Below are 27,210 nucleotides of genomic sequence, written 5' to 3' on the forward strand. Positions count from 1 at the left end.
TGACTGCCATGGCTCATGGAGATAGTAATGTTTTGGTTTTCCTCAGATCAAGATACTAAAGGCTTAGTTAAGTAATGTGGACCATCAAACTAAGCACTGGGGTGAAAGGAGAGCCAAAGGTAGGCACAGTGGTGAGATGTGGTTTCATTCCATCCATGTGATTACTTCCTTTTTGGTTTTTTAACTGAATTAGAAACTCTTCAGCTCTTACTGCTTGATCAGTCACTGAAGTCTGGTGCTGTTGCTATATTCCCTCCTTCCTCTACTAGGCAAGGTTTCAGTCATCCTTGGGTAGTAGTGTAAGATTTAATTTGAGCCGACCCAGGTTTTCTTTACTCCTGAACCTTTTTTTTTCTATCTACTTTTGATGTATCAAGTCATTAATAAGTTTCAGTTTTCAGGGCTTTAAATTTGCATTATTAAAGCAATTTCTCAGTGTTCTTGCATGATAAACTAAAAATATGTTGTATTTCTGTGCATTGATTTTTTTTTTTAACTGTATTTTTGTAAGTACAAGCAGGTACATACAAGCAGAATAAAAGTAATCTCTTTATGTAAACAGTCTCCATGTTCAATGCTTAAGAAATGCTTAGTTTTCTAGGTCAATTGCATAAGAGCAGACCTCTTGCAAGGTTAGAACGAATTCTGTGTTTTCCTGTGTCAGATCAGATTCATTGTGTTGTCATTGTAACTTGCACTAGGGGTGATGTTTACTCTCTTTTAGACAAGTGATTGTAAGACAGAGAAGAGAGCATTTATGTCCACTGGGAGAAATAATTAAAGCAGAAGTTGTTTCAAACATAAACCAGTTTTATCACTGATGAACTATTGTTTACAGCCTTTGGATCAAAAAATATTTCCCATTACTGACTCAGCAACTGCTTGTTAGTTGTTAAAGGGGAAAAAAAATCAGCTCTCACTTCCATTTCTTGGTGTATGTGCAGGAGAATGGTGTCTGAAACTTGCTGGAAGTCCCTTCAGTGGGCTTCAGGCTTCCTGGCCCAGTTTAGTGAAGCCAAGCAGTTTATTCCTCTCTGTTTGCCTTCAGACATGGCATAATTCTAGTTAATTATATAACTGTTTTCCTCACAAAAAACCTTTCTAATATTAAGAAAATGTTTGTCACTATTTCTTCAAACTAATGATATCTTTTTGTTGCCAGCAAATGTGATTATAACATTCATAAATGATCTTAATAAATGTGTATCCCTAAAGTGAAATACACAGATAAAAACTGAAGTGTTTGGCTTTTAAGTAAATGCAAAGAGCAAATGAATTTCTTCTTTTTTTTCTTCTTCTTCCAGGTGATCATAGTAACCACGTCTCCAAGCTCAACTTTTGTACCCAACATCCTTTCTAAGTCCCACAACTATGCAGCAGTTACGAAACTTGTCCCAACATCAGTCATTGCCTCAACTACTCAAAAGCAGCCCATGGTTATAACTGCTTCTCAGTCCTCCTTGGTCAGTAGCAGCAGCAGCAGCAGCAGCAGTAGCTGCTCCACTCCTTCCTGTACTGCAAATACTATTGCTGTCACTGCTGTAGTGTCATCAACGCCATCGGTGGTTATGTCAACAGTAGCACAAGGTATGGCGGTAACATAACATTTATAGTTCTTTCAGGGGTGCATTGGGCTTTGTTTTCAACAATAATGTTGGGGAGATGCATGTTTACTGCTGATGAGTAGAGGAGATAAGAAAGAAGTCTGCTGATGATACTAATCCAAGATCATAGAATCATAGAATGGTAGGGACTGGAAGAGAACTTTAGAGATCATCCAGTCGGGTTCACCTAGATCAGGTCACACAGGAACGTGTCCAGGCGGTTCTTGAAGACCTCCAAGGAAGGAGCCTCCACACCCTCCCTGGGCAGCCTGGGCCAGGGCTCCCTCACTCAAACACTGAAACAGTTTTTTTAAATGGAACTTTTTGTGTTCCAGCTTCATCCCATCACCCCTTGTCCTGTTGCCGGATACTATAGAAAAAAGAGATGTCCCAACCTCCTGACACCCACCCTTTAGATATTTATAAATGTTAATAAGATCTCCCCTCAATCTCCTCTTCTCCAGACTAAACAGTCCCAGTTCCCGCAGCCTTTCCTCATATGAAAGATTTTCCAGTCCCCTGAGCATCTTGGTGGCCCTGCACTGGCCTCTCTCTAGCACGTCCCTGTCCCTCTTGAGCTGAGGAGCCCAGAACTCATATTTAGCTTATTACCAATCAACACTCCCTGGTCTCTCTCTGCAGAGCTACTCTTCAGCAGTTCGACCCCTAGCCTTTACTGGTGCATGGGGTTGTTCCTTCCCAGCTGCAAGACTCTGCACTTGTCCTTGTTGAACATCATCAGGTTCCTCTCTGCCCAACTCTCAAGCCATTCGAGATCCCACTGAATGGCAGCACAGCCTCTGGGGAATCAGCCAGTGCTCCCAGTTTGATCCCATCAGGGAACTTGCTGAGGGTCCCTCTATGCCCCCATCCAGGTGGTTGATGAAGATGTTGAACAAGACTGGCCCCAGAACCCATCCCTGTGAAACTCCACTGGCCACAGGCCTCCAACTCCATTCTGTGCCGTTGATCACCACCCTCTGGGCTCTGTCATTCAGCAGCTCTCCATCCACCTCACTGTCCACTCATCAAAGCCACACTGCCTGAGCTTTCTGATAAGGATGTTGTGGGAGACAGTGTCAAAAGCCTTGCTGAAGTTAAGGCAGATGACATCCACTGCTCATCCAGCCAGCCAGTTATGCACTCATAGAAGGTATCAGGTTGGTCAAACAGGATTTCCCCTTGGTGAATTCATGGTGACTCCTCCTGATAACCATCTTATCCTTCATATGTTCAGTGATAACATTCAGGAACATTCACCATATCAGGTTTCAAGTCCTTAAAAATAATGACCCAAGCTGGCCTGGATTAACATTCTTAACTTTCTGATTTCTAATTCTTACTGTGAATGCAAGCTTGACCACTTCAGCTCCACAGACACTAGCTAAAATTTGGAAGGGAATCTGTCACTGACTGAAAGGGCCTCAGTGACCAGTACTTGATAAATACTGTGCCTGACAATGACAAGTGTCACGTTGCAGTTTTTCCTGGTCCATGTTTTCCATTCTTGTTCCATTCCACAAAAAGCTGGGCAGCTAAATCAAAGCTGAGGTAGTGTTTTGCCTTCCATGTTGCTTCTGTTAATCAAATCCTGAAGATGCACAAGGGTTTACAGCAGAATTTCTTTTTTGCATCAGTGGGTTTTTAGTTGGGTTTGATCCTGGAACAGGCTGTAATTCTAAAATACATGAGGTGGATTATCTCTTGATGTTGTTTTTCTTTCAAGACTGTCAGTGTCATTGCAGAAGATGCTGGTGAAACTTTGTGACCTAAACTGGTAATCACTCTAAATGTGAAGAAAAATTGATGAATGAAAACATCTGAGCATGAAAATGGGAAACCCTCTTAGATGATGCAGTGAGAAAAGCGTTGCATATTTAGATTGCCAGAGTTGTAGCTTGTAATGATTTCTGTCATTATCACTAATGCCTTCAAATGTAGGGAAGAAATAAGAGGAGTTTTTTTGCCACTTTCCACTGGAGCTGGGACTTGGATAAAAACTGCCCTTGTAAGCCATGGGCTTTATGTTTGTCTTTTTTTCATGCTTCTTATTAGGCAGTGTTGAATTACAGAGGAAGCCAAATTTTGCTGGAAATGTTGTGACAACTATGTAAGGGAATGACAGAAATAAGTATTGAGATGTATTTGTGAACTTCATATTTCCATCTTACTGCAAATTCACTTTAATCACTTGTGAGATCACCCAAACTATCAGCACAAGAACTGTATGTCCCCCAGTTTTCTACATTACATCCCATTACTTGATTCTTTCTTTTAAAGTAAGTTGCACCTTGTAACAGATTCTCACTTCCAAGGTTAATGGGGTTGATATTTGTCATCCTCACATCCCCAACTTTTTGTAGTCATGATTCTCCCTGTAAATAATTTGCTTAACTGCAGCTTAAAGATCAGGCCTCAAAAGTATTTGTGAATTATTTGTACTACAAAAGATGCAGGAAATAGACTGGGAGTGTGATCCTTCCACTAGCTGCTGTTCTGCTGCCACTTGGAAAACCTGAATAAATCTCCCTTTCCTCTGAAGAGAGCACTTGTGCTCTGTGCAAGCTTCTTTTACTCACATATATCTGCATTTTTCAGTAGTAAAGACAGTTTAAATGCAAAAGTATTTAAGATAATTGTAATATTTGTATTGCACTGTTCAATCTTAAACCATTTACTCTTTTACAGGTGTGTCTACATCAGCAATTAAAGTTGCCTCTACCAGACTACCTTCCCCAAAAGGTTTGGTTGGGAATCCAACTCAGATCTTAGCACAGTTTCCCAAACAGCATCAGCAGTCCCCAAAACAGCAGCTGCACCAAATACAACAGGCCCAGCAACAACAACAACAGCAGCAGCAGCAACAACAGCAGCAACAACAACTGGTTCAGTCTTCTGCAGCTCAACAGCAGACACAGCAATCTCAGTTGCCACCTGGCATCAAACCAACCATTCAGATCAAGCAGGAATCAGGTAGTTGGGAATTAATTTTGGGTCATAGTGCTGATTGGTGAGGTTTAACCACAACTCAAAGAGGGAGGACAGAATTCTGTCCTAAAACGTGCATGGGGAGCTGTCACCAAGGCATAATTACTTGAGTACAGGACTTGGCATTAGACCTGGGTATAAGCAGTTAGTGAAGGATGTCTCAATGTTTACAGCTAACATTAATTGAAGAATTTGTGCTATTACAGACCATCCTTTAGGAGTAAATGTTTTGTGTCTAGAGATTGAAAGGTATGTAAATATCTTCAAAAGTAACAAATTTGGCAACCTGGAAGATACCAGTTTTCTGAAGATCCAAGAGCTGTTCAACTGTATCAACTGGGAAAAGAAGTTAATCCATGTTTTAATTTTTTTCTTGGGTCTAGAATGAAAACCTACTTTTGAGGTACTTGTCAAAACAAATGCAATTAGATCTGAGACTGGAAGTTGGGCTGGATTCTTTCCATAGCATCGAGTCATTCAGTTGACTTTGGGCAAGTCATATACTCTTTCTGTCTTGGCTTTCCTCTGCTGCAGAATGCAGTTCTTATCTCTATAAGATGTAGGAAGAAGTAATGCTTTCAAAGTTACCCAATTCTAAAGGAAGAAGTGCTATGAAAGTGCAAAGTATTTCTGTGTCCATATTTTATATCAATCATGTCAGTAAAATGATTATTTTCTATTCATACTATTTAGATCAAGAGTTGAGAGAGATGATAGAATGAGGATTAATCACCCATGCTCCTGTCCTTTATCAAAGGATTATATGACTGTAGCCTAAGAAAAAATACCTGATAATGAATACAGATAAGAGGCCTCCATCCTCCAGTCACTGAACAATACTTGCTCAATAACAGCTTCACACCTTGTATCCTACCAGAGGTTTGGGTTTTAGTTGAGGTTTCTTTGGTAAAACCGTCTGATACCTCTTCTTTCTGGAAGATGTGAATCACTTTTCATAGAGACCTTTTTTTATCTAGCTTGTGTGAAGACTTTAATTTCTCTTGCCTGACCTCATTGTTTTAAGTTTGGAGCTTGCTTGCTCCACACTGCTTTTATAGTCAATGTAGAAAGAAGAAAGAGTATCTGGAAGATGTTTCGTGTCCTGAGTAGACAAAATTGTTCATCTAGAAGAAATATTTGTGTACAAATAAAAGTGCCTACATTTACAGGGGATTAATTCAGGCCAGGTGTGTCATGGCATTTGACCAACACAATACAATACATTTACCTCATTGTGAACATAAGGTGCAAGTGTCCTGAGTGCACTTTTGAACAGCTGACAGAAACCTTTGGGTTTGCAAATTAAAGGTGATTCTGGCAAAAGTCCCATTCTACTACTCAAACTGAGAGGAAGGGAGCAGATTCCTTGCTGTCCTAAGGTGTCCTCATCCTTTGCTCTTGCTGATTCTACTCAGTTTGTTGAAGCTCAGTTCCTCTGTGGCTTCAAGATAAACAATAAATGAAGAGAGAGTGCAGTTTACTTACAGCAGCCTTCCCTAGGCAGTGTCACTTCCTTACACCTGCTGTACTCTTTAAGTGGAAAGCTGTTTTTTAATTCATTGAGGGATGAAATTCAACTAAGGTAACAAAGACTAAACCTTTCACCTTTACGTGCTTCATTGTATATGGACCATTTCAGTATTGGTCATAACCTTCTGGTTCCTGACAAATATTTTGGTTTTTGAATCCTGGCCCTGAAAAGGTTAAAAAGAACTAAACCAAATCAATGGTGGAGTGGAATCCCATGCTTCAGTGGGAGTAGCTAGGCATTGAAACAGGCACATGAAAGGCAAAGGTGATGACTGTCTTGTTATTTGCAAAACAAGCCAAGGCAAAAAAACCACCCCAACCCCAACATAAATTCTTTTCAGGATGAAATATATGAGCCTTGTGAGGCTACTTGCCCACTAGGGCTTGGTCTGAGAAAGCATTTCAGAAAGTTAACTTTTCGTGCCTGTATTTTAACAGTGACCTTTCTCCTTTCCTAGGTGTTAAAATAATCACTCAACAGGTGCAGCCCAGTAAAATCCTTCCCAAACCAGTTACAGCGACCTTGCCCAGCAGTAGCAATTCACCTATTATGGTGGTTAGCAGTAATGGGACTATCATGACAACTAAACTGGTCACTACTCCCACTGGTAAGTCATGGCTCCAAGAAGGGAAGGGAGGGTAAACCCAGACACACAGGTGATCAAGCATGATTTGTTAGGGTTAAAAAAAGCACTTCTCTCCTGTGAAAATGAGCACAACAGCACATTCACAGTCCTGGTGATATTTATTCTGGAGTAGGATTTTTGCTCTGAGTGCTCTTTTCTTTTTGAATTGGGACACAAAAATAGGATCATTCCTTCTCCACTGCCTTTGCTTTAAAGGAAGTTTTCTTGCAACTCTACACCGATACTTTGCACTTCTGTAGCACCTTATATTAAATGATTTCCATTAACCTTTTAGGTATCTGAAGCAGATAGGTCAGTACCATTCCTATTTTACATATATGCACTTAAGAGACAGGTGACTTGCTCATAGTCCTGCAGTGAATTTATAAAAAGGCCGTGAAAGTGAAATTTAAACTCTCAGTGTTCTGGAGATCTAATTGTATTTGTGTTATTGATTAAAGATAAGAAGTAATCAGACTGTTCAGACTGTAAACTTGTATGAGGAAAACTTTAAAGGCAGCTTTATCCCAGTTCTCATAAAACTGTAATTAACTTGCTTCCTGAATTTATAGCATGGGTTGGGGACATTAGCACAAACTAATGCTTAGTAGTCTTTTACTTTTCCAATGCTTCACTTTCATTTAGTTGGTAAAGCCAGTATTGTACTCTCTTGGATTGGAACATAAGGCTTTCTTGTTATAGCAAACTGGTTTGCTGTGTAATCCTAAACAATTAAGGTCTATAGTGCACTATGTGCAGAATGGAATGACAATATTTGTGTAGCAGTTGACTCACATCATCATTTGAAACATTTCTTTTGTGGACTCAGTTCTGTTTCCACTGAGAAACGGCAAGTGTGAAAAAACAGCACTTCTACCACCTTGGGGGATTTCTTTCATCATGCTAAATCCATAAAACTGGATTATCACTGTAAATTCTGTTTTTCCCTGAGTGATATAGAGACCAGTCAGTGGTGGTGTTCCTTAGAAACAATCTGTCATGTTGGAGGAGGCTGAATGTAGGTGTCTTTCAAGAAAGGAAGGGGTCAGTTCTGTAGTCTCATCAGATGCCTGACACTTGGGCATTGAAGGGAACAAGTGGCAAACTTAGAATCTAATCACTTGCTGAAAATTAAAGTCTTTGGCACAAGGATGTGAATAAAATATACCAGTCATAGAAGATTTGGTAACACACTTCAAAAGACTCTTAATTTCAAGTTGGTACATGCTTGGAGATTGCTCTGTGGATTTCCAAGGTACCAGGAGAATTGTAAAGGGTGCTAATAAATTGCAGTGTGGGATTTCTTTGAATAAAAGCCAGTGTTTGGTTTCTTTTTTCTAAACTAACTTATTTTTCCACAAACACTAACGGAGGATCATGCTCTAACAATGAACTTTTCTTGTTCTCTCTTCAAAACAGGAACTCAGGCAACGTACACACGGCCAACAGTTAGCCCCTCCATAGGGGCCAGGATGGCTGGAACTCCAGGGGCTGCTACTTACGTGAAGACTACAAGTGGTAGCATCATTACTGTAGTACCAAAATCACTGGCTACACTGGGAGGGAAGATTATCAGCAGTAATATTGTTTCTGGTAGGTGCAGTTTTGGATTTGCTTCAGAAGCAGTTTTGGATTTGCTTTAATTGTTTGGAGCTTTTCTGGGGGTTCCACGCTCAAATAATTATTAGGGCCTTTATTGGAGAAGTTAGTTCAGAAGAGAAATGGCTGAGGATGAAGAAAATAATGGGTAGAAGTTACAGAGGTAAAATGTTTGTAAGGATTGCAGTACTTGTGTTTAAGAGGAAAACATCTAATGTGAGGGAAACCTGGGCTGCAAGAGAAGTGTAGGGGAGGAGAACTTCTATATAGTGTTCTATTAGAGAGCAAAAAACATGAGAAAACTGTATTAGCCCCAGTGTAAAGTATTTTAGAATCTGAATGCTGCCTTTTTCTATTCCACTGCAATTCCAAAGAACCAGAATGACAATCAGTTGTGTATGTTAAAGTCAGCTCTGCAGTCTGCCCCTACAGCCCACAGCCCTTCTAACCTACCCCAGGCTGCCATTGGCCTTCTTGGCCATGAAGGCACGTTGCTGGCTCACGCTCATCCTGCTGCCCACCAGCACCTCCAGCTCCCTTTCCCATCTGCTACACTCTAAGAGTTAATTCCATGAATATGATGAGTTGTTAAGATTTCTAGATCTGCCAGTGGGTTTGTAAACAAATGCAAGTATTTATTCTGCTGGGCAGCAGTTAATGTGGCCTGCTCCTGAAGGGATAATAATCATCCTGAAACAACACAAGTTTGGGAAGCACACATTAGTCTTTTCTGTTGTTTTGTGGTGAGTGTTTTTGGGTTTTTTTGCTAAGGGAGCAGTCTTTAGATACTTCTGAAGTCACTAGAATTAAGTCAATCAAAGTCTTGTCTCAGCATGTCTTCTCTTTCTCAGAATTAATAGAATTGTGAATCTGAAATATGCAGTGAAGCACCTGCAGGCATCACTGCTGGGTAGATGGTAGTGAGGGGAATCCTTGGGTTTGCAGCTCTGTTGTGAGGGAGTGATACTTTCTTTAAGGAGAAAGGGGAAGGTGGTGATGAAAAGCTGAGTAGACACTGAAATGACAATCTGGTAACACTGACGACTTACATCTCAGTGTTACGTTCTCTTGTAGACTGTGGAGGACTGAGGAGAATTACCTGTGGCTGCAGGTAAATAAAACCTGATACAAGGAATGGAACTAGTTAAGTACTGGAAGTATCTTACACTTCTAAACTCAACTTTGAAGAACTGATTGTAAAACAATAGCATATTTTCCTTCTTTCAGTCCACTACTCAGCATTTGTGTTAAAACAATTCAATGCCAGAAAGAGTTGGTATTTCTCTTGGCTGGAGATACATTCTTGGTATGTAGCTTCTTCTACAGAGGTTATTTGTAGAAGAATAATTGTCTGTGCAAATAGGACCTTGAGTTGAGTATTAGTGGTGTCTTTTTTCCCCTAGCTAATTCTAGCCTTTGAAAAGTTAGTCCTGTTAGCCTGAGAAAGCTGTATTAGTGTGCTCCATATTTGTGAGAAGAGGCTTAATGTCCTAATACAAAGTAAACTACTCTGTCCTAAGCATGCCTTAGTTTTAGTGTAGGTGAAAGATTCATAAGTGGGCATGTAATATTTAAATGTTGAGTGACATAATTTCCCATCCTAGGTGCTGCCTGTTTTCTGTTGTCCTCTCAGATTTAAATACAGTGATTCTTACACAGTTCAGCAACTTGTCCAGTAGAAAGAAATGTACATATGATAAAAACTATTATTTCTTTTTCCACACAAAATTTAGGGACTACAACCAAAATCACTACAATTCCAATGACATCCAAACCCAATGTGATTGTTGTGCAAAAGACTACTGGAAAAGGAACCACAATTCAAGGGCTTCCAGGCAAAAATGTTGTCACAACGCTGTTGAATGCTGGGGTAAGTCAGAGTTTCCAGTCTCAAATCAATAGCCAAGCGACAGGCTGTGTGATGGCTGCTGCACTCATTCTGCTAAAGTCCCTCTTAAAAGCAAACTCTGCATGAGCTCCTTAACAGACAGAGCATGCTTTAAGGCATGCTTGGAAAACAGAACATGAAAGATGCCTAAAACAAGCTGTGTATGTTCTCAAAGGGAAATAAACACTTTTGAGCTTGCCTTTTTTTCCCCATGGTTAATGGTTTCGTAATCCTGATGGGATTAAGTAGAAGGAAACTACCAGGATCTTACCTTGTTTGTGCTCTAGTAAGAACCACAGTCCTGTGTTTCTAAACCTACATCACCCACTGTTGATCTTTCAGGTGTAAAGGGCAGAAATAAACTGTCCCTTCACAGTAAAGGTACCACCTTTCAAACTCTGTGGTGTGTAACCTTGTAACATCCTGTACCTGAGTCTTGTACACTGTTGAATTATAACCTGAGATATATTAAGAACAAAATCAAGTTTCCAGCTTCAACTGGATGTACCTACAAGTGCTAGTAAATAAAAAGAATGAATGTGTTTTATGTTCCTAGATAGAGCTGTGACATTTAATGCATTAATCATCTTCAAAAGTCTACTTGAGTAGCAGAGCTGAGTATGGAGGGGTTTTTTTGACACCTTTTAGGATTTTTTTTAAAGATTTTGAACTTAAAGCTGAATTTTCACACCAGTGGAAACATGTTACACAGTAGAAACGACCAGTACATGATATTTCTGAAGCAAGGATGGTTCTTGGGATTTCCAGCTACTTGATGACAATTGGTAGGAATACTGGGAACACTGGCAGCTAATGTTGTCCCTCATCTGGTTTGTGACTCTGCAGAGCCTGAAAGCATGCTCAATGTTTTCACACTTCTATCAGGAGTCTGGATATACAGCAGCACTATTCCTAAGTCAAAGATTTCATAGAATCATAGAATGGTAGGGTTGGAAGGGACCTTTAGAGATCATCCAGTCCAACCCCCCTGCAGAAGCAGGTCCCACCTAGATCAGGTCATACAGGAAGGTGTCCAGGTCTTGAAGAGCTCCAAGGAAGGAGCCTCCACACCCTCCCTGGGCAGCCTGGGCCAGGGCTCCCTCACCTCACACTGAAAGAGTTTTTCCTTTTGTTTAAATGGAACTTTTTGTGTTCCAGCTCCATCCCATCACCCCTTGTCCTGTTGCTGGATACAACAGAAATAAGTGCTGCCCCAACCTCCTGACACCCAGCATTGAGATTTTTGTAACTATTAACAAGATCCCCCCCTCAGTCTTCTCTTTGCTTGTGTCTTTTATTTTACTCCTTTTTGTTCACTCATTCAGAGCTACCCAAAAGGTCAAGGAATGGAAAAGGGGATTTTGGTAACTTTTTTTCATTGAGCCACTTGTTTCTTCTTGGTCTCGGAATGTTTTTTGTCTGTAGCTGCAGCAGCAGGTTGGTTTCATGGTATACATGCATGGTATAGGTGATATATCACATGGTATAGGTGATGTAGCTGTGTATTCTTTTAGAGAAGTGGGTCTCTGAAGAAATTCACCTGTAAGTTAACCTGTAAACTTTGACTTCTCTACAGGGGGAGAAAACTATTCAGGCAGTGCCAGCAGGAGCAAAACCTGCTATCATCACTGCCACAAGACCCATCACAAAAATGATTGTTACACAGCCAAAAGGAATAGGGTCCACGGTCCAGCCAGCTACCAAAATCATCCCAACTAAAATTGTTTATGGTCAGCAAGGGAAAACACAGGTACAGTGAGGACCCATTTCTGTCTTGAAATGTACCCCTGAATTTTCATGGGAAATCAATAATTATTCACTGTGTTGCCACATTTGTTGCAGGATTAATATATGTCTGTGGGGAATGAGACACGGATGTAATGAGGTGGCCCTGACTATGATTTGAGCACTGTGTTAGCAATTGTTTCTGGGGGCCTAGAGCAAGGCAAAACAATTTACTAAGCCTTTTACATAGCTGAAACTGTCAGCTCATGGCTTTAGATGCCTGTTTAAGTCTTGCAGCTAATGGCTAGACCATGAGAAGTAAAGATACAGAGTCTGGACACAGGTCATCCATTAAATCTGAGGTTTTACTGCAGTTAATTTCTGGTTAATGAATGTTCAGACTATCCCTGCAGCCCTGTGTAGTTTGTGGGACTGTGTACAGAGAATCTGGCTTATTTCTTGATGCTTTTAGTTTCAGCTTTTTTCTCTGGTTGCACTTAGTATTGGAAAGACCTAAACCTTTATCAGGAATAATATTCTGCATGTCTTGATTGTTCAAGACTGTATTTATTCTGGGCTGTGGAAGAGAGATGCTTGTCCTTATCAGTGCAGTGCATGTTCCAGCTAACTTGTGTAGCTTTCTCTTGTCACACCACGGTGGTATCCAGCCCTGCAAAATGACTATTTAGTGGTTTACTGCGTTAAGCACTCCAGATTATTGAGTGACAAGTATGGTTTTGTTCATTGCCATTAACTTGGGCTTTGTGGTTTAGTTGTTAGAGCTGCTGAATTTACAGGTAGACTTTTTTAGTAGATTGTGGATATTATGAAGGTCTTGATCTATTTGAGTTGGCACTCTGTGCTCTCATTGTTCAAATCTGTTTTCTTGAATGCTCTTACTATACACAGACTCTGTCTTTCCAATTAGGTTCTCATAAAACCAAAGCCAGTGACCTTTCAAGCAACAGTTGTGAGTGAACAAACTAGGCAGTTGGTGACTGAAACGTTACAACAGGCATCAAGGGTGGCTGAGACAGGAAACTCTTCTCTCCCAGAAGTGAAAGAAGAACCACAAACCTACACTGATAGCAGCTCTTCTTCTACAGAGTCCTCCCAGAGCTCCCAAGGTGTGTACTGGTGTCACATAAAACACTAATGGACTCCCAAGCATGCCAGCTAGTTACAAATAGCTCACTGTGTCTCCTTTTAGCACAGGTTTTCACCCAGTCTATAAGCAGTGAGTTTCATTGCTCACTTCCCTTATGGCTTCATTTATCTCTTCTTATATGCCTTCATTTCCTCTGTTGAAAACTGGAGAGAATGGTTCCTTGCTGGGCTCAGAGTTGCTGCTACAATGTTTGTGGCCTGCAGTGTAGCTGGTTTTGTTGAGATCTTTTTGGCAGCCCATGCTCTGCCACCCTCTTTCCTGAGTGTATGGAAACATCTCTCCACTGTGTGACTGGAAGCTGTCATGACACCAACCTAGATCTCAATCCTCTTCTAGTCACGTGCATGTGCATCAGGACATACATCAGACATGGAGTCCTGATGAGGTATTGCCATGGCTTCAAGCCATTATAGAGATGCTGCTCTTTGTGTAGGAGAGGAGGACAAATAACAGGGCATCAGTAACACCCAGCATTTGTTCAGGAGTGACCATAAGGTGCATCAAATAAAAACAACTCAGTGAAATCTGTGTACATACGTGTCTTTCCATCACCTTTTCTATATAATCCCTTGTTGGTCTATACTACTATTTTAAGTAAACTGCAAACATTTTGAAGATTCAACAAACTTATCAGTTGTTAATTCAGAATGTAAAGTACATGTTGGTCACCTGAACTGCTAAAACCTTCTGAAAAAGAGTCTAATCCAAGGCATATTCAACACAGAAAGAAACTTGCTGAACGTTGTTTGTTCCAACCAAAGTTTTTACAGGCTTTTACAGAAGGGTAGAATCATAGAATTACAGAATGGTAGGGTTTGGAAGGGACCTTTAGAGATCATCCAGTCCAACTCCCTGCAGAAGCAGATCCCACCTAGATCAGGTCACACAGGAACATGTCCAGGCGGATCTTGAAGAGCTCCAAGGAAGGGGCCTCCACACCCTCCCTGGGCAACCTGGGCCAGGGCTCCCTCACTCAAACACTGAAACAGTTTCTCCTTATGTTTCAATGGAACTTTTTGTGTTCCAGCTTCATCCCATCACCCCTTGTCCTGTTGCTAGACACAATAGAAAAAAGTGCTGCCCCAACCTCCTGACACCCACCACTGAGATATTTGTAAATGTTAATAAGATCCCCCCTCAGTCTCCTCCAGACTAAACAGCCCCAGGTCCTGCAGCCCTTCCTCATATGAAAGATGTAGGATCTTTCTTGTTTTCTTTTCTGGAAGCTGTTCCTGACATCAGCAATGTTTTACCTCAAGTTGTAATAACTAAAATGTTGCAGAAGGACAATATGCATCCTTGGCAGTGTTGAAAATGCTAATGGATAATCAGACTAAAATTGAGCTATAGCCCTGCTTTAAAGCAAGAAGTTGGACAAGAGATCTCCAACCCAAACTGGTTCTAGGATGGCTTGATGTGCCCCTGTTCTTTTGCAAACAGATTCTCAGCCTGTAGTCCACGTGATCGCTTCAAGAAGTCAGGATTGGTCAGAACATGAAATTGCTGTGGACACAAGCCCTACAATAATATATCAGGATGTATCCAGTGAATCCCAGTCAGCTACTTCCACAATCAAAGCTTTGCTGGAACTTCAGCAGACAACAGGTATGAAGACATGGTTAGGATAACTTCAAAGCTCATTACTTGCTTAAGCAGCAGTTTTTCATAAGTTCTGTAATTGAGGAGCACCTGTCTTGAATCAGCTTCATTCTTTTTCTCTTACCCTGTAACAATTTGAATCTCTTACATGAAGTTCACTCTCTCTTAAATTAAAATTTGCTTTTATATTGGAGGTTTATTCTATTATGAAGATTTATGTATTGGAGGCTTATTTTATGTTTTTCTCTTTTTCTAAAGCAGTGAAGGAAAAGTTAGAATCAAAGCCAAGACAGCCTACTATTGACTTGAGTCAAATGGCTGTCCCAATCCAGATGACCCAAGAGAAAAGGCATTCTCCAGAAAGTCCTTCAATCGCTGTAGTGGAGTCAGAATTAGTTGCTGAATATATCACAACTGGTAAGTGACTGAGGTAGTGTGATGGTGGGTTTGAAATTGAAGCCTGGGGACTTAATTTGGAAGTTTTCTTCCAATGGGTTTCATTTTGGTGTTTTCTCTGTAATTTGCTGTAGGGGAAATGAGTCTTTTCTTCCACTATTGAGACACTGTGCCAGGGGACAGAGACTGCATCTGCTTTTCTGGAGCATAGTGGAGAGTGTTTATAACTGAAACAAAGGATTGTTGCTTCAAGACATCCTAGTTAAACAGATTTTCTGTTCCCTGACATGATGTCCCACTTGAAGGAAAATGTCTAGTAAGGAAAAAGTAGAAATGGAAGTTACAGGAACCATATACTGTTTCTTACACATACTGAGTGGAGTCAGGCTTTGGGTTAGTTTAACCCTTACTTGCAAAATGTTACTCTAAGTGTTTTTTTTAGCCAGGTGTGCATGTAGCTTGCTAATGTCATCCCCAGTTTTTTCATTTGCTGGAAGGCTTTGAACTGATGAAGTTGCACTTTTTAAACAAACAAATTATTCAGATCTCAAAGTTAAAGAGCTGAACTCCAACCATATTTTTCAAGTCTTGACTTCTGTCTGGTTATCCCATTTTGTGTAAGTCCTTGGCTCCCTTTGTCTGTCTGATGCTCCAGAGCATTAGATGTGAGCCACTTCCCATACATACATGAGAGGGCTAAATTACCTGTTCTTTTTAATTTAAGTCCCTGTTATTGGTCTCCTTATGTTATTTGGAAGATAAAAGCAAAAATGTGTTGAAAATACACACTGGAAAAGAGGAATAAAACTTGATTATATTAAGTTGTATAAATACAGGTCTGTAACTCCAGTGATTTTACTGTTAAAGGTCTAATCTGATACTTAATTTTTCAGATACACTTACTGTGTCTGGCTTCAATTTTGAATGTTCCAGTCATGCTCCCTTAGATTTCTTTCAACACAAACTCCAAACTATCACAAATTAGTGATCTCCAGTTAACAGTCAGTTATCTTCCCTTGCTCAGATAACTGTGCATTGAGCTTCTGTTCAAGGTTTGCTTTTGCTGGGTCTCGCTGTGAAAGTGCAGGGAAGATGGGAAATTGCATCTTCATAGACTTAAGCCCTTTTCAGCAGCTTAGAAGCCATGCAAGGTACAGAATTGGGAAGTTTGTCTGAGTTTTGGTTCCTGTTTGAAATACTGGGCTTTTATAAAGCTTGAGTTGGTACCCAGTATTTAGCAGCAGTTTCTTCTACAGCACAAACCTGGTTATTTTCCTCTTCAATTTTTGTCCCTTTGCCCAGTGTCTGTTAACACTGCCAGGGAATTGAGTGCTGCTTTTGCTTTTAATTTGTGCTTCTTAGGGTTTATCAGGCATCCACCTTAGCTGTATTTTCTGCTAAATTGGTAGTAACATAGTAAAGGGTCTGTAATCTGCAGTGAGATCTCCCCCTGTGCCAAGAGGCAGGGATTAGGCAGGCTTTAATCTGTGTAGGAGTTGGGATTCAGCATGTGTGCTTCCTTGTGAGATGAAGGGAGCTGTTCACACATCTTGGTGTCACTATTTTCTGTCTATCTGCAGACTCAGGAAGACAACACTGTATTGGTTCCCATTCGGAAGAGTATCTCCACAACCATATAGGTTAGAAACTTGATCTTGAAATGAAGCTTTCAATTGTGCAGGAACTGCTGGGGAATATCCACCACACATCTGGCAGAGCGTGCAGGCTGGTATTGATGGCATCCAACTCCTTCCTTGGAGTGGGAAAGTCAAATTGGCATATATCATTCAAAATATGACCTTTCAACTTTCAGGAAGGTCACTAAAAACTTTTGGAGTTATGTTACAGCTGAATTTAAACTGTGCTTGTTTGTGGGTTTGGGGTGTTTTTTTCAGCTGAGGATCATTCCTCTGTCAATTCACTATGGAATAACAAAGCCATCACCATATAGCTCCATAACTTGGCGCTGGATCTGTTCTAAAAAGTGACATAGATCCATGATGAGCTGTCTTGTTTTTAGTCTCTGATTTCTAATCAACCTCACTTGCTTTTGTAATACCCAGAGATCTGCTGACCAAATTCAGCCCATGCTCCAGAGGGTATTTCTTGCAGTTATCAGTGGCAGAAATTCAGTGTGCGAGGCTTGCTGTTCTTAACTGCAGCCAATTATGAGGTGCTTTAGACAGTGTAAACACCACAGAATAACTTATGCTCTGTGGTTTTATGCCTTATAAAGAGCCCAGCTGAAAATTGGGTATAAATTCTGCTTGCAAAGCTGGTGTGTTGTGAGGGGCAGACCAGAGGAGATTTGGGCCAAGCATGATTCCTTAGTTGATTAGAGATAAAAACAAAACCCCTCAGTTGCTACTTGAAGAGGCTTCTCAGAACAGATCTACACTTTAAGGTTGAAGCTAACATACAGTAAAAGATGGTGTTTCATACTCAGATCTGTATTTCACTCATAGATGCTTTCAGTTGAAGCTTAAATGTGTAGCAGATAGTTGAAGTTACCGCAGACAGTTCTGGAGAAGTGCCACTGACCTCTTTACTTTCAGTCAGCCATCGGTCCCAGCCCCACCAGCAATCATCTCAGCCCCAGAGGACTCTGCTGCAGCACGTGGCTCAGTCACAGACAGCAACACAGACTTCTGTGGTGGTGAAATCCATCCCTGCATCCTCCACGGGCGCAATTACTCACATCATGCAGCAGGTTGTACCCTTTCCTTTTCCCAACAGCATATATACAGCACTAGGTTAGATGAACTGTAAAGGACCAGGGCTTGTTCTGAGTATATGTCATGTTACTGCCACTGAAAATGCCAAGTGTAAGGGCAGATGAATAATTTTAACACTACCTGGTTTGATGGTGAGGGTGGTGGGATAAAAAGAGAGGCAGTTAATGAGAGAGCTTGAGGCTGCTAAGAAATATTAACAGCCACTGTGGAAAAGAGAAGGCTTCCTAGATCCCTTCTTGCTATCTGTATGTCATCTCAACAGCAACAAGCTGTTTTTTTCTCGGTAGTGTTGCAGGGGCATGGGATGATGTTGGTGTTAGTGCAGGGGAAAAGAGGTGAAGCAGAACCTGGTCAGAATACAAAGCACATGGTGTCTTGTTCAAGAGGGCTTCAGTTTGCAAACAGGCAAACTGCAGAGGGAGTCAGACTGTTCTCAGTGATGGCCAATGATAGGACAAGAGGCAGTGGGTACAAGCTGGAACAGAAGAGGTTCCAAAGAAACACAAGGCAGAATTTGTTCTGTGTTGAGGTGAGGGAGCACTGGCAGGGGCTGCCCAGATGGGCTGTGGACTCTCCTCTGGAGCCATCCCAACCCCAGCTGGATGGGTTCCTGTGTGCCCTACTCTAGGTGGTGCTGCTCTGACAGGGGGGTTGCACTGGATGAGCTTTCCAGATCCCTTCCAACCCTTGAGATTCTGTGATTCTCTGAATCAGAAATTAAGTTCATAATTAGACCAGTTCTGTGAGTCCTAAACACTTCAAGCAGTGTAGCTTGTGGTGAAAACTTACTGAAGCCATACCAATGCCATTGTTCAAGACTGCAGTGCTTTAACTTCTAGGAGCACCACCTGTGAACCAGGCTAGTAATAATATTAGGGTTATCAACCCACTTCAAATTGTATTTTCTCAGGGGTTTTGAGTAGGTTGTTTCGTCTTACTAAGGCCATTTGTTAATATCTTTATAGCATGGTATACAAGCCTAGTGACGTAGATCTCTTGTTCCCTTGAGTCCCTCAAAAAACAATGTGCCCAAGAAAAGCTGCAATAAGAAGGGAGCAGAAGAGAGGATCTCTGCTGAAACAGGGTAGACTGTAGGTACATGGGGAGCTGTAGGAGAAATCATGGAGAAGGTGACTAGGCTCTCGAGGTAAGAGAGAGACAGAGAGACTCTGGCTTTACTGAGGAGCTACTGATTCAAGGACCTTCTAATTTGTGCTGCTTCATATCTGACTGCCATGTGACTTCAGGGGCTTTAAACCTCAGTCTGACACAGGCAAGGGCTCCGTAATCTTCACTGAGGGTTAGTGATGTGGTCACATAGAAATGTACCACATTTTAACAGGATAAAATTAGCTATTGATTGCTTAGGTGTTGTGGAATCTCTGTGTAAGGGTGTCTTTACCCATGAATTGGGCATTTATAATGGCAGAATAAGTTGTGGTCCAGTTGGAACACTAAATTAGAGTGTATATTCTTGTGATTTATAGTTCTGTTGACTAACTTCCTCTAAATTCTTCTTATTAAGGCCTTAAGCAGTCACACTGCATTTACCAAACACAGCGAACAGCTTGGAACTGAGGAAGGAGAAGTGGAAGAGATGGACACCTTAGATCCTCAGACTGGCCTCTTTTACAGATCTGCCCTGACACAATCGCAGACACAAAAACAGCAAAAACTGAGTCAGCCACAGCTGGAACAGACTCAACTGCAAGTGAAAACTCTGCAGTGTTTCCAGACTAAGCAGAAGCAGACAATCCACCTGCAGGCTGATCAAATCCAGCACAAACTCCCACAAATGCCCCAGCTTTCCATAAGGCATCAAAAACTAACCCCTCTGCAGCAAGAGCAAGCACAGACCAAACCAGATGCACAGCACCCCCCACACCACATGATGGCCAAAGAAAGGCAACTCCCTACCTTAGTGGCACAGCCACAGCAAACTGTAGTCCAGGTGCTTGCAGTAAAAACCACCCAGCAGCTGCCCAAACTGCAACAGGCACCAACGGCACAAAAAATCTACGTGCAACCCCAACCCCCCCAGAGTCAAATGCAGCTACCTGCCTCTTCAGAGAAACAGCCAGCAAGCCAGGTAACGGAATATTGATAGCATGCGAAATACACGGCGCTCTTGAAGGAAAACCAAACCTAGCTATAAGTCTCAAAACACCAACCCTGTCGCTACTGTAGCAGTGTTTTGTCCTGGCAAAAGAGAGAACTCCTCCTTCCTGCTGGTATTAATTACCCCATCAGAAGGTTGACACTAGCAAAGAGAAGCACATGTTATAGGGGAAAAGGAATATAGAGTAATAACCCATAGAGCTCACAAATAACGTCTTGGATGGTTTTGATCCATTTTTTTGCCACCACTGGTGCATGGAATTGGTCCTTAGTTATTTTATTTCTAATTTTTAGCTATGCCAAGTTAATTTTTTGGGGTGTTTTTTTGGGGTCCTTGTTCCCATAGCACTTTTTATTTCTGTGGAAATAAAAGCTGAATACACTGCAGTCTCCTCAGGCTCTCCATTGTACGTCTTCCTTTGTAGTTTACATCTTCCTGAAGTTTTATGGCTTTCTTGTAGAGGAGTAATTGGATTTTTTTTATTCCTTATTTTCCCTTGGGAGGGGAAAATGTTTAAAGACTGAGGAACTTGGAAAAAAAGTTGATTTTAACTAACTCCAGAAAAACACGCTTTTTTTGGGGGCCTTTTCAGGAGTACATGTGAAAACAAGGAGGGTTAACAAACATCACAAGGGGATGTAAATCCCAAAGGAAAACTGTGGTATTAGACTGCTACAATCCTTACCTAGCAGCCTAAAAAAAAAGCTGCTTTTCCCCAGGCTTCAATTAACTGTTCCCGTGTCATTGCTAATTCCTTTGTTAAAACACTTTGAGTTTCAACTGTCTTCCTCGTAGCAAATGTGTTGTTTGTGCCATACTGTCCTTGGAAATGATTGATTAGCTTGTCAGTAATTGAGAGAAAAAACAAACCCCAAAGTAATCTAGCTGTAACATGCACAACAAAAATTTGATTTTCAGGTGCAGCATCCAATTGTAACGCAAGGATCCGCTGTTACAAAGATAACTTTTGAGGGGCCTCAGCCTCCTTCTGTTTCAAAGGTAGCAGGTGGCAGCTCTGTGCCCGTTACCAGCCCGTTCCCCACGCAGGCATCCACGAAGACAGCGGTAGCAGATATTTTGAGAGTGTCTATGGTGGAAGCTGAGATTGATACAAACGTAGAACAAACCGTAGTGGATCCCCCAAACAAAGCCACGGCCACTAGTAAACAAGCAGAGTCATCACCTTGCCCTCAGGTGCCGAAGGCGGCTGCCGTAGGGATGACGACGGCTTCCGTCCCCCAGCAACAGACGTGTACGGAATCCGCTTCGAGTCCTCCTGCTGTTGGTCCTGCTTTAACAGAGAGGAAACTCGATGCACAAGGAATGCCTGCAACAAACCAGTTTGTACACATTCAGAATATATCACAAAAGAAAGCTGAAGAGAGTTCATCAGAAATTGTCATCCAGGTAAGAGAAGACCAGAGCAAGTAAGACAAAGGTTGAGCAGAGCGAATTCGTGTCTAATGTGATGGTACCAACTGAACCACGTTTGAGTGATTTTTGTTTTCTTTCCCCAGTTTTCTGCTCTTGTAATGGATTTACTCCTTCAGAGTAACTGAGCTTGAGTTTCTCTAGCACTGTATCATTCTCTGTGTCCTCATCATCTTCCTTTGTTAAAGCATACCAAGCTCATCTCATTTTACACAGTACTTTTGTTGGAGATGGTTAAAAGTGTGACCTTCAACACTTACTATGGAACTGTGATCTGGGATTTTGCTTTATAATGTCTATTTCTCAGTGTGACCTCTGAGTATACAGCTAGCACAAAAAGGAAGAACTGGGGTTCAGCTTGTGGGAAAAGTTAAGTAAATTATAGAATAATTAAGTAAATGATAGAATAATAATGTCTGAATTCAGAAGAAAGCTTGTTAACTTCTCTTATAACCAGTCTTGCCACTCCTGAGATAAAACTATTGATCTTTAGCCTAAATGCTTTGAGTTACTGATTACCTCATGATTGGTGTTTTAATTGATTCTGATGTCTTCAGTATGATGTACGATGTAATACATGGTCAGGATGTCAACTGAGGAAGTATTTAAGTCACCTGAGGGCTCATAGTGGTGTGATATAAATCTTCATAGACAAGTTGGTATGGTATGTGTTCACACAAGTGATAAGGTGGATTGAAATGGTTTTATCCTGGATCAGTTGTCAGTAGGAGCAGGGTGGTGATCATTCCCCTGGCCTCAGTTTTGGTGAGGCTGCACCTCCAATCCTGTGTCCAGTTTTGGGCACCTCTCTTACAAGGACATTTTGGTGCTGGACAGGATCCAGAGGTCAGATTGCCAAGCTAGGAAAGAGTTTGGAGCATGTCTCAGATGAGGAAGGGCTGAGGGATCTGGGGCTGTTGAGCCTGGAGAAAAGAAGGCTCAGGGGAGACCTTCTCACTCTCTACCTGAAAGGAAGCTGTAGCCAGGTGGGGTTGGTCTGTTCTCCCCAGTAACAGCAATGGAACAAGAGGAAACGGCCTCAAGTGTCACCAGGGGAGGTTCAGGCTGGATGTGAGGAGGAATTTCTTTGGTGCCAGGGCTGTCAGGCATTGGAAGGGGCTGCCCAGGGAGGTGCTGGAGTCACCGTCCCTGGCGGGGTTTCAGAGCTGGTTGGATGTTGCTCTGAGGGCAATGGTCTGGTGGCTGATAGGGCTGGGACAGAGGCTGGACTCCATCAGCTTAAAGGTCTCTTCCAGCTAAAACTTTTCCATGATTATTTGTGTTACAGTAAAAATCCTTCAGATGTGAGAAGTAATTTGTGTATGGACCTTTCAAACATTTCATGCTGCTTTGTAAAATCTTCCTTGCAGCTAACTTCACTTTTGTAGAAATGATCATTTTTGTACTCAGTTTTAGTCCTCATTTCCCTAAATAGAAACTAGGGCAGTTTGAAGCACTTTGCTTCAAACGTGCATACCTTGAGAATCCGTATCATATATTGTTGTGGCATGCTACAAGCTGTTCCAAAAGTAAAACACTGCCCAGGATTTTGTTTCTATAAAGTTGGTAGGTTTAGTTTCTAGAACCTAGGAAAGTACAAGGAGAAACAAATCTGCTGTGCTTCCTCAGCCTCTGTGCTGCTACAGCTCAGAGCATGGCCAGAGCTTATGTGGTGTACAAAAAAATGACTGGTCCTTATATATAGCTGAGTGACTTGTCTGAAAGAGATAAGTAGAAAGAATTATCCCTGCTTTGCATTTGAGGGGTGATGGATGGTGGGCACAGGTAGTTTAGCTATTGGTTATGTTGTCACAGAACCTTAGTGAAGATCCAAGCCAAGGTCAGTGCATTAAGAGCAGGGTTATTCACATTTTATCTTTCACAATCTCCGGTGAAAGGGTGCTTTGAATCTTTAGGGATGTGGTTTAATGATGGGCTTGGAAGTGTGAGGTAAGTGGTTGGACTCAATGATCTGAAAGATCTTTTCCAACTGTAATGATTCTGTGATTCTATGAAGCTTGAGATATCACAGAATGGTGGGGGTTGGAAGGGACCTTTAGAGATCATCCAGTGCAACCCCCCTGCAGAAGCAGGTTCACCTAGATCAGGTCACACAGGAACATGTCCAGGTGGGTCTTGAAGACCTCCAAGGAAGACTCCACAACCCCTCTGGGCAGCCTGGGCCAGGACTCCCTCACCTGAACAGTGAAAGAGTTTTTTCTTATGTTTAAGGGGAACTTTTTGTGTTCCAGCTTCATCATGACATGCAGCAGGCCTCAGGGAGGGAAACTTGCTCCTGGAAACCTAATGTCCCTTTTCCATGAGTACCTGCGCCTGTGCAGATGCCTCCAAGCTGTGAGAACCACCTGCTAAAACTGAAACCTTTGGCTTTCTTTCAGACTATCCCTCACTACTCCATCCCTTGTCACTCCAGCTCTAATGTGGTGGTGGAACCCAGCGGGCTCCTGGAGCTCAACAACTTCACCAGTCAGCGCCTCGACGACGAGGAGACGGCAGCAGAGCAAGATGTGGACAGTAGCGCTGAGGACGGCGCTGAGCCCAGCCCCTCTCAATGTTCTGCTGAACAATCCTAAGGAGTTGGGACACTGGAGTGCACTTTAAAAACATCTTGGGATTTTGAGTATCCAAGATGCCCTTGTTTCTTTGTGATGTCTTAGAGCACTTTGCCTATTAGAGCCGTTCATTGGACCCTTGAAGCATCAACGTGTTTTAACAAGACGGTAGTGCAAAAGCTGCATCTTCAAAGTTGTTTCCAAAAAGAGAGAAAGAAACAAAGAGGGGAAAAAAAAAGAGATGTAGTTCTTGAGATGTAGTCAATCTGTGACAGTGGAATGTATGCCTGTTCAAAAGCAAACCTGCAGCGAATTCTACAGCTCGTGCTATCGAAGCCCTTGCCCAGATACTGAAACACCTTTCAGTGAAAATCTATTCCAGTGGAAGTTATTTTGGTGTGTCTTTTTGTTAGCAAAACACCATGGGGGAGGTGGGGAGGGGAAAAAAAGAGAATGTTTAATAAATATTTGTAATTTTAAATAGCATGTGAGAGAAAAAAAGTGTCTCTGACAGTGCTGGAAAAGCCCCAGGGAATTTAGCATTGGTTAGCTTTCTTGCACTTGTGCTCACTTAGAGTAGAGATTTCTTCTTTTATATATAAGCCAAAAAAATATAGTTTATTTTTGTTAACTTCTCATTGGTGAATGCTTGGAAATAAGCAACATCCCTAACTGGCAACCAAGTGGGTTTGCTAGTGGGTTTTTGTTCTCGTGCTTTAACCAGAAGTAGAGGCACGTGAGGCATTCCTGTGTGCCATAAGCACGTGAAATGCTCATCTGCTCTTGTTAGAATCTTGGATTATTTATTTAAAGGTAAAAGTGATGGCCAAGTTGTTTAAGAAGCTCCTGTGAGACAGGAGGGGGTGTGAACTCTTAATCCAGACAGGGGTGGGGTTGATGTGTTTTGCTATCAGTCAATTCTTCAAAATTGGGGATAAGTGGGTTCAGCATCTTTCAAAGCTGAACCTTGGGAATTCAGAAGTGAGCTTTCAGGCTTTTAAAGGAGAAAAAAACCCACCAATCTGTATTTTACTCTTACATGCTGTTTTTAAAGCGACCATTTTTGTGGACTTGAAAAGCTGAAATCAGTATCCAGTGGTAGGTTTCAGAAATCAGCCTTACAACTTGGCTTGTCGAAGCAATACTTTGGGGTTTTGTGATAGTAGTTACAAGCCACAGAGAGAGAGGTTTGGGTTCGGATGGGAGAAGAAGAACCAGTTTTAATACGTTCTGCTAATGAAGACAATACTTCTTTTTTTCTTTCCAAATGTATATAAAAGCCACGTTTTTAACTGTTTTGTATAGATTTCATTATAAATAATGAAGCATTTTAAGACTTTGACACATCATTTAATTGTATATACATCTGTCAGCCTAACTGCCCACTTTTTGGTGCTGAAGTACTACTGTAAGTAGATTTCATCCAAAGGCTAATACAACTTTTTGCGTCAGTCTTTGCTTTTTAAGCTGTGATTTTACTTGCTTGTGTTGTAGTTCAGGTTCAATTCCAACCAAGACTAACTTTAAAAAAAACACATAAGCCTCCAGAACTTACCTTGTCCTGAGTATCCACCCATGTAGGAAGATGCAGTCACCCCTAGATGGTGCTGCTGCTTTTTCATCTCAGTTACTTCACAAATTGAAGTCCCTGTGACTTTCATACGCTGCTGTTTTCTTTGCCCATCAGCATTAGTCCCAAAATAATGTGGTTTATTGTGGTGGAGAAGTGTCTTGATAAATTCAACGTGCAAATGCTGGAAAAGTGGGTGAGGAAATGATTTGTTTCTGCATTCTCTTTATGTGGAAGTAGTTATTAGTTTGGTTTCTGCTCTACTGAGTGCTTGGGATGGGAGACAATAGTTTATATTGATTGAAACATAATTCTTTAGTTAAAAAACCCCTAAAAATAACCCTACCAGTGTGACATTCTAGGTAGTTCAGGTTTTGATAGTTGTTTGGGAGCTTTTACTCTTGTTTTGGTGAAATAGCAGTGACCAAGGAGAGTGACCAAGTTCTGACCTAAGTCCCGAAAGTGCCACGTCGCTCCAGAACGACAAGAAGCGATTTCATCCAGATTTGACTGCCTGTGGGATTGGACAGTGTGCTGTGCTTTGCAGATGTCTGTAGTTTTCCATACAACAGTTATGAAAAGCCCAGAGCAGATGACACACAGTTCTTCTGTTTTGTAGCAGGTTTTGCAGTGTTTAGAGTGCCCCTGACTTGAAAGGCCATGAGAATACGAAGTAGAGAAAGATTTTACCAAAGTCTGTTGTTGAGTTCTGGTTCAGTTTATTGTGTTTGATGTAAAACTTCTGTTTGCATCCTTAGTGATGACTTCACAGCAAAGGTATGAACATCTACAGTTGAACTGTCTGACAATTCCTTGAAGTCTGTCTAACAAACATGAAAGCTTTTAGTATTGCTGTGAGAGATGATGGTTCAGAGCTTGGCAAATTGAAGTAAGTGGGGGGGATATCTAGGTCTTGTGTGAGGGGTTTAGAAGAAGGACTTTTGTAGTCAGTGCATTCATTCCTGAAACTCCTCTCTTGATGTTTTCTCAAATGGAGCTGATTTTGTTCCTAGTTCCTTGTTGTTTTTTTTAAGCACAGCTGTAGGAAGATGTGCTTGGAGTGTTTGGCCTTCTCCCCCTTGTCATGGACTCCAGGCAGCACTGCCTGTTCCTTGTCCTGCCCTGCACATGTACATGCCCCTGGGATACTTCCTTCATCCTACTGCAGCCATGCATCCACTCCTCAAAGCCTTACAGATATCACTGAGCTGCTAAAAATAAACCATCAGAATGTGTAAGACATTTGCATATCCCTTCTGCCTAATAAGCTGCATCTCATTTCCTGAAGTGATCTGATGTCCTTCCTTGGAACAGAAGAAAGGTGAGCTGTGGTGTGATGGGGAGAGTCTTTGGTGCTAGGAATTAGCAAGTGTCAGGCTTGGAGCTTGGCAGGAAGCTGGGGCTGAAGCAGAGGGCAGATAAAACAGCATTTAAGGGTTGCTTTGACATTTGATCAAGTGTGCTGTGGCACTGCAATAGCACATACATGAAGTTTCAAGAAAGGATGGTAAAGTGAAGTTAAGAGGAAGGACTGAAAGAAGGGAGAGGTGACTTGCACTTTAAGGATGCAATCACAGAGGAGTAGACATTCTCTGGAAAGGGTAAAAGTATTTTCAGTCTCGGTCTTTCACTCACAAAATGAGCTTTTTGAAATTTCAG

At 41.6% G+C, this 27,210-nt stretch overlaps 1 protein-coding gene across 8 annotated transcripts in view; it reads left to right on the forward strand.

The window, feature by feature from the left end:
• Positions 1 to 25,447, forward strand: part of EMSY (EMSY transcriptional repressor, BRCA2 interacting) — a 42,235-nt gene extending 16,788 nt beyond the window's left edge. For 2 of the 8 annotated variants that reach the window (XM_061990259.1, XM_061990303.1), the window contains 14 exons: positions 1,305 to 1,587; positions 4,293 to 4,577; positions 6,581 to 6,730; positions 8,168 to 8,341; positions 10,081 to 10,217; positions 11,812 to 11,985; positions 12,889 to 13,087; positions 14,569 to 14,733; positions 14,986 to 15,144; positions 16,704 to 16,763; positions 17,679 to 17,833; positions 19,384 to 19,947; positions 20,896 to 21,384; positions 23,808 to 25,447. In XM_061990259.1, coding sequence (XP_061846243.1) covers positions 1,305 to 1,587; positions 4,293 to 4,577; positions 6,581 to 6,730; positions 8,168 to 8,341; positions 10,081 to 10,217; positions 11,812 to 11,985; positions 12,889 to 13,087; positions 14,569 to 14,733; positions 14,986 to 15,144; positions 16,704 to 16,763; positions 17,679 to 17,833; positions 19,384 to 19,947; positions 20,896 to 21,384; positions 23,808 to 24,002 — 3,189 coding nt within the window. In that variant the 3' untranslated portion in view covers positions 24,003 to 25,447. The remainder of the gene's footprint in view (positions 1 to 1,304; positions 1,588 to 4,292; positions 4,578 to 6,580; positions 6,731 to 8,167; positions 8,342 to 10,080; positions 10,218 to 11,811; positions 11,986 to 12,888; positions 13,088 to 14,568; positions 14,734 to 14,985; positions 15,145 to 16,703; positions 16,764 to 17,678; positions 17,834 to 19,383; positions 19,948 to 20,895; positions 21,385 to 23,807) is intronic. The other 6 variants (XM_061990284.1, XM_061990321.1, XM_061990265.1 and 3 more) reach the window with 5 other exon arrangements.
• The last annotated feature ends 1,763 nt before the right edge of the window (positions 25,448 to 27,210 follow it).

Source organism: Colius striatus, chromosome 1, assembly GCF_028858725.1.
Source record: "Colius striatus isolate bColStr4 chromosome 1, bColStr4.1.hap1, whole genome shotgun sequence".
Classification (NCBI taxonomy): domain Eukaryota; kingdom Metazoa; phylum Chordata; class Aves; order Coliiformes; family Coliidae; genus Colius; species Colius striatus.